This window comes from Dendropsophus ebraccatus, chromosome 8 (genome assembly GCF_027789765.1).
Source record: "Dendropsophus ebraccatus isolate aDenEbr1 chromosome 8, aDenEbr1.pat, whole genome shotgun sequence".
NCBI classification, from domain to species: domain Eukaryota; kingdom Metazoa; phylum Chordata; class Amphibia; order Anura; family Hylidae; genus Dendropsophus; species Dendropsophus ebraccatus.
In genome coordinates this window covers 122632479-122647123 of record NC_091461.1, presented here as the reverse complement: position 1 = coordinate 122647123, position 14645 = coordinate 122632479, and the positions used below count along the sequence as shown (strand labels likewise).

Here is a 14645-nt window from a genome sequence, read left to right as displayed (position 1 = left end):
ATAAATCATATATACATGAGGTCTGTGCTGGAGCGTGCTAAGTGTGAACAATACCTACAGGAAATATACTGTGTATAGATAGATTTATATTTATATAAGGTTTAATCTTCAAAGTGCCTCAAGTTCCAACGTTGTCTCCACGGCCTGAAAAACTGCGGGCGATGATGGACAGTAAAGTAATACCTACAGGAGACAATAAATTACAGCATGTAGATTAGACTGCGGATCGCGCCTCTAAGTGTCGGTGTAAATTGACGGGATCGGGGGGAGGCAGTGATCAAAGGCGGCGTTTGGGAAGAAGTCTCTTTCTTGGGGGCAGGTGGTCCGGCCATTCTGGGGGACGCAGTGGCCGTCTGGACTGGTGTTGTGTAACTCGTACCCTGCGGAGAGAGAATGGAGGCAGTGAGGGTTACGGGTAGGGCACACCTGGGGGCAGTGATGGGGGGCACACCTGGGGGCAGTGATAGGGGGCACACCTGGGGGCAGTGATGGGGGGCACACCTGGGGGCAGTGATGGGGGGCACACCTGGGGGCAGTGATGGGGGGCACACCTGGGGGCAGTGATGGGGGGCACACCTAGGGGCAGTAATGGGGGGCACACCTGGGGGCAGTGAGGATTACAGGTAGGGCACACCTGGGGGCAGTGATGGGGGGCACACCTGGGGGCAGTAATGGGGGGCACACCTGGGGGCAGTGAGGATTACAGGTAGGGCACACCTGGGGGCAGTGATAGGGGGCACACCTGGGGCAGTGATGGGGGGCACACCTGGGGGCAGTGAAGGAGGGCACACACTTTCCAGGATCTTAGTAGCTTTTAGAAATTTTAGGGTTAAAAAAAAAGAAATATGTAAGATTTAAAAAAATTCTTGTCATCGCCAGAGTTTTCTTGAAGTGGTTGTCCACCAAATTTTTTTTTACTTTCAAATCAAGTGCTGCTAGAAAGTGCCAGATATTTGTAATTTACTTCTATTTAAAATCTCCAGTCTTCCAGTACTGATCAGCTGCTGTATGTCCTGCAGGAAGTGGTGTATTCTTTCCAGTCTAACACAGTGCTCTCTGCTGCCACCTCTGTCCATGTCAGGAACTGCTCAGAGCAGCAGCAAATCCCCATAGAAAACCTCTCCTGCTCTGGACAGTTCCTGACATGGACAGAGGTGGCAGCAGAGAGCCCTGTGTCAGACTGGAGAGAATACACCACTTCCTGCAGGACATACAGCAGCTGATGAAGTAAATTACAAATCTCTGGCACTGTGTGGCACCAGTTGATTTGAAAGAAACAAATTTGGGTGAACTACCTCTATTTTTTTTGCTTTGGGGGTGCAGCCTTTGACTAATTCCCATCTTGGGGGGTATGCAGTACATGCGGGTAGATACACACTTGTGGTTCCTATGATCTTCGTTGGGGGGACAAATTTTTTTTTACAAATGTCTAATAAATAGAGGCAGCACTTTTAGTGTTGAATTTACATAAACTTAATTTATAACCTCATTTAGTATCAAAGAGCGTGTGAGGAGATGCCAGGGCGAGCGGACTTGTTGGAATGTGCAGTTCTGCCAATGATATTTAGCAGAGAGAGCGCAATGTTCCGGATTTTATGTTCTCGCTGAGGCTTTAGGTTCTTTTGGAAAAAAAAAGACTGATCTAAACCTCCATCTAATCTAATACTATCTAATACCCCCCATACGCCCTACAGTCCTAATACCCCCCCATACGCCCTACTGTCCTAATACCCCCCCATACACCCTACTGTTCTAATACCCCCCCCATACGCCCTACAGTCCTAATACCCCCCCATACGCCCTACTGTCCTAATACCCCCCCATACACCCTACTGTTCTAATACCCCCCCCATACGCCCTACAGTCCTAATACCCCCCCATACGCCCTACTGTTCTAATACCCCCCCATACATCGTACTGTCCTTATACCGCCCCCCCATACGTCCTACTGTCCCAATACCCCCCATACGTCCTACTGTCCTAATACCCCCCATACGCCCTACTGTCCTAATACCCCCCATATGCCCTACTGTCCTAATACCCCCCATACGCCCTACTGTCCTAATACCCCCCATACGCCCTACTGTCCTAATACCCCCCATACGCCCTACTGTCCTAATACCCCCCATACGCCCTACTGTCCTAATACCCCCCATGCGCCCTACTGTTCTAATACCCCCCATACGTCATACTGTCCTAATACCGCCCCCCCATACGTCCTACTGTCCCAATACCCCCCATACGTCCTACTGTCCTAATACCGCCCCCCCCATACGTCCTACTGACCTATTACCCCCATACGCCCTACTGTCCTAATACCCCCCCATACGTCCTACTGTCCTAATACCGCCCCCCCCATACGTCCTACTGACCTATTACCCCCATACGCCCTACTGTCCTAATACCCCCCCATACGCCCTACTGTCCTAATACCCCCCCATACTCCCTACTGTCCTAATACCCCCCCATACTCCCTACTGTCCTAATACCCCCCCATACGGCCCTTGTGTGAACCCGAATTTTCCTCAAGTCTGTTCATCTCTACCGTAGTGAGGCCATACTCATCTGTACCTGTGTCCTGTGAGCCCGGTGGGGGGTACCGCTCTGGATCCAGGGTCTCTCTGTAACATTCCGGATACTGCACAAAACTGCCTTGAAATTCTGCACAAATAGAGAATAATAATACGGTGTGTTCCAGCATTATCAGAGAAGCAGCTCCACGAGTAATGTTATTGTCTGGCCTATTAGCCGCCTGCAGTTAGAGAAGTTCACGTAGAGCCCCCTGACTGGTGCTCAGACCCTCTGAAACGTATAACCCCCTGCACGTATAACCCCTGCATATATAACCGGCTGCACGTATAACCCCCTGCATATATAACCGGCTGCACGTATAACCCCCTGCATATATAACCGGCTGCACGTATAACCCCCTGCATATATAACCGGCTGCATGTATAACCCCCTGCATATATAACCCCCTGCACGTATAACCCGCCGCACGTATAACCCCCTGCATATATAACCGGCTGCACGTATAACCCCTGCATATATAACCGGCTGCACGTATAACCCCTGCATATATAACCGGCTGCACGTATAACCCCCTGCATATATAACCGGCTGCACGTATAACCCCCTGCATATATAACCGGCTGCACGTATAACCCCCTGCATATATAACCGGCTGCACGTATAACCGGCTGCATATATAACCCCCTGCACGTATAACCCCCTGCATATATAACCGGCTGCACGTATAACCCCCTGCACATATAACCGGCTGCACGTATAACCCCCTGAACGTATAACCCCCTGCATATATAACCGGCTGCACGTATAACCCCCTGCATATATAACCGGCTGCACGTATAACCCCCTGCACGTATAACCCCCTGCACGTATAACCCCCTGCACGTATAACCCCCTGCATATAAAACCGACTGCACGTATAACCCCTTGCATATATAACCCCCTGCACATATAACCCCCTGCACGTATAACCCCCTGCATATATAACCCCCTGCACATATAACCCCCTGCACGTATAACCCCCTGCATATATAACCCCCTGCACATATAACCCCCTGCACGTATAACCCCCTGCATATATAACCGGCTGCACGTATAACCCCCTGCATATATAACCGGCTGCACGTATAACCCCCTGCATATATAACCGGCTGCAGGTATAACCCCCTGCACGTATAACCCCCTGCATATAAAACCGACTGCACGTATAACCCCCTGCATATATAACCGGCTGCACGTATAACCCCCTGCATATATAACCCCCTGCATATATGACCCCCTGCACATATAACCCCCTGCATATATAACCGGCTGCACATATAACCCCCTGCATATATAACCGGCTGCACGTATAACCCCCTGCATATATAACCCCCTGCACATATAACCCTCTGCATATATAACCCCCTGCACATATAACCCCCTGCATATATAACCGGCTGCACGTATAACCCCCTGCATATATAACCGGCTGCACGTATAACCCCCTGCACGTATAACCCCCTGCATATATAACTCCCTGCACATATAACCGGCTGCACGTATAACCCCCTGAACGTATAACCCCCTGCACGTATAACCCCCTGCACATATAACCCCCTGCACGTATAACCCCCTGCATATAAAACCGACTGCACGTATAACCCCCTGCATATATAACCCCCTGCACATATAACCCCCTGCACGTATAACCCCCTGCATATATAACCCCCTGCACATATAACCCCCTGCATATATAACCGGCTGCACGTATAACCCCCTGCATATATAACCGGCTGCACGTATAACCCCCTGCATATATAACCGGCTGCACGTATAACCCCCTGCACGTATAACCCCCTGCATATAAAACCGACTGCACGTATAACCCCCTGCATATATAACCCCCTGCACGTATAACCCCCTGCATATATAACCCCCTGCACATATAACCCCCTGCACGTATAACCCCCTGCATATATAACCCCCTGCACATATAACCCCCTGCACGTATAACCCCCTGCATATATAACCCCCTGCACATATAACCCCCTGCATATATAACCGGCTGCACGTATAACCCCCTGCATATATAACCGGCTGCACGTATAACCCCCTGCATATATAACCGGCTGCACGTATAACCCCCTGCACGTATAACCCCCTGCATATAAAACCGACTGCACGTATAACCCCCTGCATATATAACCGGCTGCACGTATAACCCCCTGCATATATAACCCCCTGCATATATGACCCCCTGCACGTATAACCCCCTGCATATATAACCGGCTGCACGTATAACCGGCTGCATATATAACCCCCTGCACGTATAACCCCCTGCATATATAACCGGCTGCACGTATAACCCCCTGCACATATAACCGGCTGCACGTATAACCCCCTGAACGTATAACCCCCTGCACGTATAACCCCCTGCACGTATAACCCCCTGCACATATAACCCCCTGCATATAAAACCGACTGCACGTATAACCCCCTGCATATATAACCGGCTGCACGTATAACCCCCTGCATATATAACCCCCTGCACATATAACCCTCTGCATATATAACCCCCTGCACATATAACCCCCTGCATATATAACCCCCTGCACGTATAACCCCCTGCATATATAACCGGCTGCATGTATAACCCCCTGCATATATAACCGGCTGCACGTATAACCCCCTGCATATATAACCCCCTGCACATATAACCCTCTGCATATATAACCCCCTGCACATATAACCCCCTGCATATATAACCCCCTGCACGTATAACCCCCTGCATATATAACCGACTGCACGTATAACCCCCTGCATATAAAACCGACTGCACGTATAACCCCCTGCATATATAACCGGCTGCACGTATAACCCCCTGCACGTATAACCCCCTGCATATATAACCGGCTGCACATATAACCCCCTGCATATATAACCCCCTGCACATATAACCCCCTGCACGTATAACCCCCTGCATATATAACCGGCTGCACGTATAACCCCCTGCATATATAACCGACTGCACGTATAACCCCCTGCATATATAACCGGCTGCACGTATAACCCCCTGCATATGTAACCGGCTGCGCGTATAACCCCCTGCATATATAACCCCCTGCATATATAACCGACTGCACGTATAACCCCCTGCATATATAACCCCCTGAACGTATAACCCCCTGCATATATAACCGGCTGCACGTATAACCCCCTGCATATATAACCCCCTGCATATATAACCCCCTGCACGTATAACCCCCTGTATATATAACCCCCTGCATGTATAACCCGCCGCATGTATAACCGGCTGCACGTATAACCCCCTGCACGTATAACCCCCTGCGCGTAAACCCGTCGCACGTATAACCCATCGATTGTATAAGCCCTTGCACGTATAACCACTTGCACATTTATTCAGCTGCACCAGTGTCGAATCGTGACCCCCTCTCCCCCCCCGGGCCAGCATAGTTCCCCAGCGTCCGTTCTCCCGGCTCTACGGCACACAAGTGACATCCCTTGTGCGGTGGGGAGCTGAGAGAACAAAGTAATACTGGGACTCTGGGACTGGGCCAAGCTGGGTGAGTATGTGAGTGTGTGTGTGTGTGTGGGGGGGGGGAATCCATGAATATGGGATCCCATGAATCCTCGCTACGCTCGTGCGCTGCTCAGATGACCCCCGCTGCAAGTATCAGTGAGATAGAGTGATCCTGAAATGGTCCGGGTCAGGACCTCAACTAATAACCGGTTACTAAACTTACTATACTGACCTGTACATAACGTAGGAGGCTAATGGGCCACTGCTGCTGAAAGTCCGCTGTGTATCCACCCTGTGTGAACAGTCCCTTAAAATAAGACTAACACTGCCAAGGCCCAGCAGCTTTCATAGCAGAGTTTGGCTTCTGAAGTAAAGAGCCGTACATGTGTAATAAATATACTTTGATGTTTCGCTTCACTATAAACCAGCGGGGGCAGATTTATCGATCTCTGGTGAGTTACAGTTACACCCTGAAACCTGCAGGGGGCGATGTGCACCACATTTATATGGCCAAACCTATTCACAGAAACAGATAACTCTGGCCCCCCGCGGTTCTGGAATAGATAGGATAACCCGGAGGAGGGGGTCCACCTTATTACTACCAGATGGGGGCGCCCCCATATACAGCAGGGGTATCAGTGACATATAAGAGCTAGGTATAGATGATATAGCTCTCCACCTTGTATCTGAGGAGCCGCCGGACTCTGAAACCTTCTGTAGCTTTTCCCCGATAGACTCTGCTCTCCGCCGTGCGATTTAGGGGGAGAAATCGGAGAAGATCCTCGGTGAAGTAATGAAGACGAGACGGTAGACTTCATGGGGCTGGTGAGATGGCTGAGAACGTGCGGGGACATTCTAGAAGGAAGGAAGAGATTGTTATTCCCGGAGGCGCACGCTGAATATTTCACAACCGTTTTCCGTCTTTCTCCATAGACGCTGAGTCTCGGCCCTGTGCCCGCATGGACATCATTTACCTTGGCTTTCCTCTTTGTTGCTCTCGCGGTTACACAACTGTTCATTTGCAAATCCCTTGGCCATGAATTGACTTTAGGCGTGAATCACTTCAGTCGCTATCGCCCGGTTGGCTGACACGCTTCCACTTTGTATCACACATAATTTGTGTGAATTAGTTCCTTGTGTTCTGGCTGATAGAGATGAGCGCAGCTCCGGCATGCTCGGGTCTTATCGCTCAGCATGTGATTACCGGTGGCTGAAGAAGCTGGATGCCGCCCGAGGGAGTCCTGGTGGATACAGCCATAGGCGGCATACATGTTTTCCAGGACTCTAGGGCGGCATCCAATTTCATCAGTCACCGGTAATCTAATGCCGAATGATCGGACTCGAGTATGCCGGAGCTGCGCTCATCTCTACGGGTGGCTCCATCTAGTGATAGCCTAGATTTCTCTCTAAACCTTTATGCCCTTGTACACCATGACCTCTATCCCCGTGTACACCGCCACCTCTATCCCCGTGTACACCGCCACCTGTATCGCTGTGTATACCACCACCTGTATCGCTGTGTATACCACCACCTGTATCCCCGTGTACACCGCCACCTGTATCACTGTGTATACCACCACCTGTATCCCCGTGTACACCGCCACCTGTATCGCTGTGTATACCACCACCTGTATCGCTTTGTATACCGCCACCTGTATCCCTGTGTACACCGCCACCTGTATCCCCATGTATACACCACCTGTATCCCTGTGTACACCGCCATCTGTATCCCCATGTATACACTGCGATGCACTGACCTTATTTCTAATTCCCATTAGCTGAGGATCTCCTCCCATTTCATGGTCTTCTACTATATTAGCAGCTGCTGACTGGATAAGAAGGCCGCATACAATACTTATATACCTGGAAACCATTGCTGAAGTATCGGGAAGGCTGGGTGGTGGAGACCGATAGGCGGCAGAGACCACTGGGGCAACTGCCCTTCTGCCCTCCATGGTGTCTGCACATTAGACTTCACATTCAACAACCCCTAAGGCTCCTACGGCGTCCGTCACTCCCCATGGGTTGGGCCCTATTCCCCGAGACGATTATCGTTCGCATAATCGTTAACGATAAATGATCCAAACAACCACTATTGCCAAAGACCTGAAATCATTCACACATTTACATGGAACGATAATCGTTACTTATGATTGTTCTTGCGGTCGTCTTGTTATTGCGTTCGCCACTGCTGCGAACGACCGAATGACGTCTTATTCAATGCGAACAGGCAACGATAAAAATAGGTCCAGTTCTTATTAAACGATCAACGATTTCTCGTTGGGACGGTAATCGTTAACTGCTATTCAACCGAATGATTATCGCTTAGATTCGAATGACTTAACGATAATCGTCCTGTAGAAAAGGGCCCTATCTCACTCACTATGGGCATCTGTCACTCACTGTCTGTCACTCCCTACGGCATCTGTCACTCCCTATGGTGTCTCTCACTGTCTGTCACTCCCTACGACGTCCATCACCCCCTACGGCGTCCGTCACTCCCTACAGCGTCCGTCACTCCCTACGGTGTCCGTCACTCCCTACGGTGTCCGTCACTCTCTAAGGCGTCCGTCACTCCCTACAGGCGTCTGTCACACCCTTCAGCGTCTGTCACTCCCTATGGCATCCATCTCTCCCTGTGGCGTCCATCTCTCCCTGTGGCGTCCGTCACTCAGTGCACCTTCCTCCATGCTGCGGCCGTACAGACTATATTGGTGCTGCACCACCCGGGCGGGTAGAGTTGGTAGACATTATCTAATCCTTTCACTACTGTCAGGACATTGGCGTGAAGCGGTGGCCGCGCAGTTTTACACATGACGTCTAGTAGGATGGTGAAGCCCGTCCATTGAATGTTGGTGCCGGGAGCCGACGTGTTTCCGGAGCTCCTCAGACATTAATCACTGCGGCTCCGTATTTTACCTCAGGGTCTTCAATCATCGAGATGAAAAGTGTAACAAACTGACCACTCTCCGCACGGCCGGCCAACGGCCCCCTCCCCCCGAGTAAACACCGGCCCCCATGCTGTCACATCCTGACTCCACATTTGCAAGTAAATTAGTGGGTAATTTTACAGAAATAATTAAATGTCTAAATGACGCAAGATTTAACCCCTTTAATTGTGCGTCCAGAACTGATGGCACGCTGCACCGGCCTTACCAGGCATGATGGGAATTGTAGTTTTGCAACAGGTTCCTCATCCCTGGTTTATACCAACAAAATCGATAGCTCTATATACGATATAGGTGGGAATGGCGTATATGGGGCCGTGTACCTCTCTAGCGCGCTCTCAGCGACAGACAGCAGACAGTTATTGGGAGACTCCAGGGCAGGACAGCGGGACGGAACCGCAGAGGTCGGGGACATTACACCCGGACTAGCGAGGCTCTGATTATTGGAGCACAAACTGTACAGTCCTAGAAATATAAAGCAACACATAAAGAACATAGTATGTCACAGATTAGCAGGGTTGTTCTGCCATCACAACAGTCCAATACGCTGTACAGTATCTTCATGGAAAAACAAAGTTATACAGATCTGTAAATTACTTCCATTTCAAAATCTCCAGTCTTCCAGTACTTATCAGCTGCTGTATGTCCTGCAGGAAGTGGTGTATTCTCTCCAGTCTAACACTGTGCTCTCTGCTGCCACCTCTGTCTATGTCAGGAACCGTCCAGAGGAGCAGCAAATGCCCATAGAAAACCTCTTCTGCTCTGGACAGTTCCTGACATAGACAGAGGTGGCAGCAGAGAGCACTGTGTCACACTGGGGAGAATACACCACTTCCTGCAGGACATACAGCAGCTGATAAGTACTGGAAGACTGGAGATTTTTTTACATAGAAGTAAATTACAAATCTATATAACTTTCTGACATCAGTCGATTTAAAAACATTTTCAATAATCTCCGGAGTGCCCCTTTAACGCTATTAACTATGCCTTTTAGCTGCAGCACAAACTACAACTCCCAGCATGCTGAGACAGCTACAAGCTACCAAAGCATGCTGGGAGTTTTGGTTTTGCAGTAGATGTAGGGTAAACTATATAATATATAGGAGCTTCCCTTCCAACAGTCGAATTAATATAGTTAAAAATATCTAAACTTTGTGCAATAAACAAACGCCATAAAGTGACACCCGGCACATAAATATTGTGGTTTTATTGAAATATTGGGTTTTAGACGTAGCTGAAAACAATTATCCGGGTATGATAGGAACCCTTTACTATCCAAAGTGAAAAGCTCTGAGAGAGGGATGGGGAACCTCGGCCCTCCAGCCAGTGCAGAACTACAACTCCCATCAGGTCTGGACAGCCAGAGCTTAGGCATGATGGGAGTTGTAGTCTTGCAGCAGCTGAAGGGTCGAGGTTCTCCACCCCTGCTCTGAGGCTTCAGCTTCTGGGCAATATAGGGTTAAGTGATTTATTATTCCCAGACCATATTATGATTAATGGCTAGAAAACAAATGCTCATCCATCTGGGTGCAATTAACCGTTTGCAGGCCGCCACACGGCCGGTCAGCCGCCGTCAGTGTTTTGTTCACATGTGTAGAAGCTGCGTTATACCTGTCAGCATGTCACATGGTCGTGCGCCGTTCATAATCTCGTTCGTGATGACTTTTGCCCATTTTCCATCCAGTGTATGCTGTAAGAAGAATGGTTCGTGAAAGTTTTATCCACAAAAAAAAAAGAAAATGGTCAGGTAGAATGCTGTCATTGGATGTATGACATCACTATCACATATATGACATCACTATTCCGTGTAGTATCTACCTGCTAGAATGAAAGTCCAGAACAGAACGCAGTTTATATGTGTGACAGATTACAGAGATCAGGATGACGGACTCCGTCTGTGGGTTCTATAATGACGTCTCACATTTGCCTATTATATATGCCAATACATGTGCATACAGTGATATGTTCCATGTTCTATCTGCATAGGTGGGTATGAATATAAGACTGAGGGGGCAGGAATCAGTCTGGGGGTGAATATGAGACTGAGGGGGCATGAACAAGGCTGGGGGGTGTGAATATAAAACGGGGCATGAACGAGGCTGGGGGGTGTGAATATAAGACGGGGTATGAACGAGGCTGGGGGGTGTGAATATAAGACAGAGGGGGTATGAACGAGGCTGGGGTGTGAATATAAGACTGAGGGCACATGAATCAGTCTGGGGTGTGAATATAAGACTGAGGGGGCATGAGCCAGGCTGGGGGTGTGAATATAAGACTGAGGGCACATGAATCAGTCTGGGGTGTGAATATAAGACTGAGGGGGCATGAGCCAGGCTGGGGGTGTGAATATAAGACTGAGGGCACATGAATCAGTCTGGGGTGTGAATATAAGACTGAGGGGGCATGAGCCAGGCTGGGGGTGTGAATATAAGACTGAGGGGGCATGAGCCAGGCTGGGGATGTGAATATAAGACTGAGGGGGCATGAATCAGGCTGGAGGGTGAATATAAGACTGAGGGCACATGAATCAGGCTGGGGTGTGAATATAAGACTGAGGGGGCATGAGCCAGGCTGGGGTGTGAATATAAGACTGAGATGGCATGAGCCAGGCTGGGGTGTTAATATAAGACTGAGGGGGCATGAGCCAGGCTGGGGTGTTAATATAAGACTGAGGGGGCATGAGCCAGGCTGGGGTGTGAATATAAGACTGAGATGGCATGAGCCAGGCTGGGGTGTGAATATAAGACTGAGGGGGCATGAATCAGACTGGGGTGTGAATATAAGACTGAGGGGGCATGAACCAGGCTGGGGGTGTATATAAGACTGAGGGGGCATGAACCAGGCTGGGGGTGTATATAAGACTGAGGGGACATGAGCCAGGCTGGGGTGTAAATATAAGACTGAGGGGACATGAACCAGGCTGGGGGTGAATATAAGACTGAGGGGGCATGAACCAGGCTGGGGGTGTGAATATAAGACTGAGGGGACATGAGCCAGGCTGGGGGTGTAAATATAAGACTGAGGGGGCATGAGCCAGGCTGGGGGTGTAAATATAAGACTGAGGGGGCATGAACCAGGCTGGAGGTGAATATAAGACTGAGGGGGCATGAACCAGGCTGGAGGTGAATATAAGACTGAGGGGGCATGAGCCAGGCTGGGGTGTTAATATAAGACTGAGGGGGCATCAATCAGGCTCACTGCCTCCTCTCCCCCAGCCTTTTTGAAATGCTGTTCACACCCACTGGACTTTGTACAGATTTCTACATCTCAGGAATGGATAAGTGTAGCAGCACAATGAATCAGTACAACCAAGGCCCCCCTCCTGATCCCACCTTGACACCACCGCCGCCTCAGGCAGTGAATGGGTAAGAATATCAGACTGGTGGTGGGGGAAACTTTGAGGTTAGGAGCCTTCCCTTTTTTTGTGACCCTTTTTATTTGTATTGCTGGAAACCCTGAAGTACATTGTACATTAGGATTAGGGATGGTCCGAACCTGCCGAGGTTCGGGTTCGTATGAACCCGAACGCTCGGCATCAGATTCCTGCTGGAGCGGGTGGATACAGCGGGAGGAACGCCTGGAAAACTGGGATACAGCCTATGGCTATGGCTGTATCCCAGTTTTTCAGGCGGTCCTCCTGCTGGATCCGCACGGAGCGGGCAGACAGCGGGAATCATTACCGAGGGTTCGGGTTTGTACGAACCCGAACCGAACTCGGTTCGGACCATCCCTAATTAGGATGATGCATTTCTTAGTTTACCAACTTCAGGCCTCACTTCATCCCTCCAGCTTAGGAGGTGTCATCCCTGATGGGGCATTTGTAGATGGGGGCAACCTTATGGGGCATTTGTAGATGGGGGCAACCTGATGGGGCATTTGTAGATGGGGGCAACCTGATGGGGCATTTGTAGATTTGCTAAGGAGGCCTTGTGCACCATTTATAATCCACGTCTGCTTTATACTTAATCGTGTATCAGACGCTTTTTGGGTAAAACCTAAAGGGGCTACAAGGAGTAAGGCCGGGTTCACGCTGCGTTTTTGCAATCTGTCTTTTTTTTTCTGTCTGTTTTACTGAGAAAACAAATGCATTTCTGTGCATCTGTTTTGATCTGTTTTTTGATTGACTTTCATTATAAAAATACGGATCAAACAGATAATAAAAAGCGGATTGCAAAGAGGCGGTGTGACCCGGCCTAAGAGAGATGAAGGAGAGTGGGGTGTAGGCCTCGTATGGAGCCTTATATCAGGATAACTCATCAGGTGGAGTCACACTATCTCTATGGGATAAAACGTGTGAAGTAGAAGATAGCGACCATCCGGCTACTAATCCTAAAGCTTTCACAGGTTTTATTCTTTTCGTAAAATGGCAACTAAATCACCCGGCCAGATTCTCTTCTTCTTTCACCTTTTACATTTAATCCCTGTTAAAACCTACAAATAAGTCAGCTGCGGAGTTCTCGATTTTATTGTGGTCGGCCAGCCGGCCAGCAGATGGTTTACATCTAGGCAGAAGAAGAGGGGTTGGCCAATAGCCACAATATGTCCGCCCGGCTTCTGGAAACGGTATATATATATATTATATATATATATATATATATATATATATATTTATACACTCACCGGCCACTTTATTAGGTACACCTGTCCAACTGCACGTTACCACTTAATTTCTAATCAGCCAATCACATGGCGGCAACTCAGTGCATTTAGGCATGTAGACATGGTCAAGACAATCTCCTGCAGTTCAAACCGAGCATCAGTATGGGGAAGAAAGGTGATTTGAGGCCTTTGAACGTGGCATGGTTGTTGGTGCCAGAAGGGCTGGTCTGAGTATTTCAGAAACTGCTGATCTACTGGGATTTTCACGCACAACCATCTCTAGGGTTTACAGAGAATGGTCCGAAAAAGAAAAACCATCCAGTGAGCGGCAGTTCTGTGGGCGGAAATGCCTTGTTGATGCCAGAGGTCAGAGGAGAATGGGCAGACTGGTTCCAGCTGATAGAAAGGCAACAGTGACTCAAATAGCCAACCGTTACAACCAAGGTAGGCAGAAGAGCATCTCTGAACGCACAGTACACAGTATGGGCTACAGCAGCAGAAGACCACACCGGGGGCCACTCCGCTCAGCTAAGAACAGGAAACTGAGGCTACAATTTGCACAAGCTCATCGAAATTGGACAGTAGAAGATTGGAAAAACGTTGCCTGGTCTGATGAGTCTCGATTTCTGCTGCGACATTCGGATGGTAGGGTCAGAATTTGGCGTCAACAACATGAAAGCATGGATCCATCCTGCCTTGTATCAACGGTTCAGGCTGGTGGTGGTGGTGTCATGGTGTGGGGAATATTTTCTTGGCACTCTTTGGCCCCTTGGTACCAATTGAGCATCGTTGCAACGCCACAGCCTACCTGAGTATTGTTGCTGACCATGTCCATCCCTTTATGACCACAATGTACCCAACATCTGATGGCTACTTTCAGCAGGATAATGCGCCATGTCATAAAGCTAGAATCATCACAGACTGGTTTCCTGAACATGACAATGAGGTCACTGTACTCCAATGGCCTCCACAGTCACCAGATCTCAATCCAATAGAGCATCTTTGGGATGTGGTGGAACGGGAGATTGGCATCATGGATGTGCAGC

The 14645-nt window shown here is 49.3% G+C and overlaps 1 protein-coding gene across 2 annotated transcripts in view; it reads right to left on the bottom strand.

Moving 5' to 3' along the window:
- The window catches only part of GLIS1 (GLIS family zinc finger 1), a 75555-nt gene continuing 60910 nt past the window's right edge, over window positions 1-14645 (bottom strand). For both annotated transcript variants that reach the window (XM_069981641.1, XM_069981642.1), the window contains exons 6-10: window positions 10612-10690; window positions 9324-9465; window positions 6732-6907; window positions 2572-2661; window positions 1-380 (exon numbers count right to left, since the gene is read on the bottom strand). In XM_069981641.1, the coding sequence (XP_069837742.1) occupies window positions 235-380; window positions 2572-2661; window positions 6732-6907; window positions 9324-9465; window positions 10612-10690 (633 nt within the window). In that variant the 3' untranslated portion in view covers window positions 1-234. The remainder of the gene's footprint in view (window positions 381-2571; window positions 2662-6731; window positions 6908-9323; window positions 9466-10611; window positions 10691-14645) is intronic.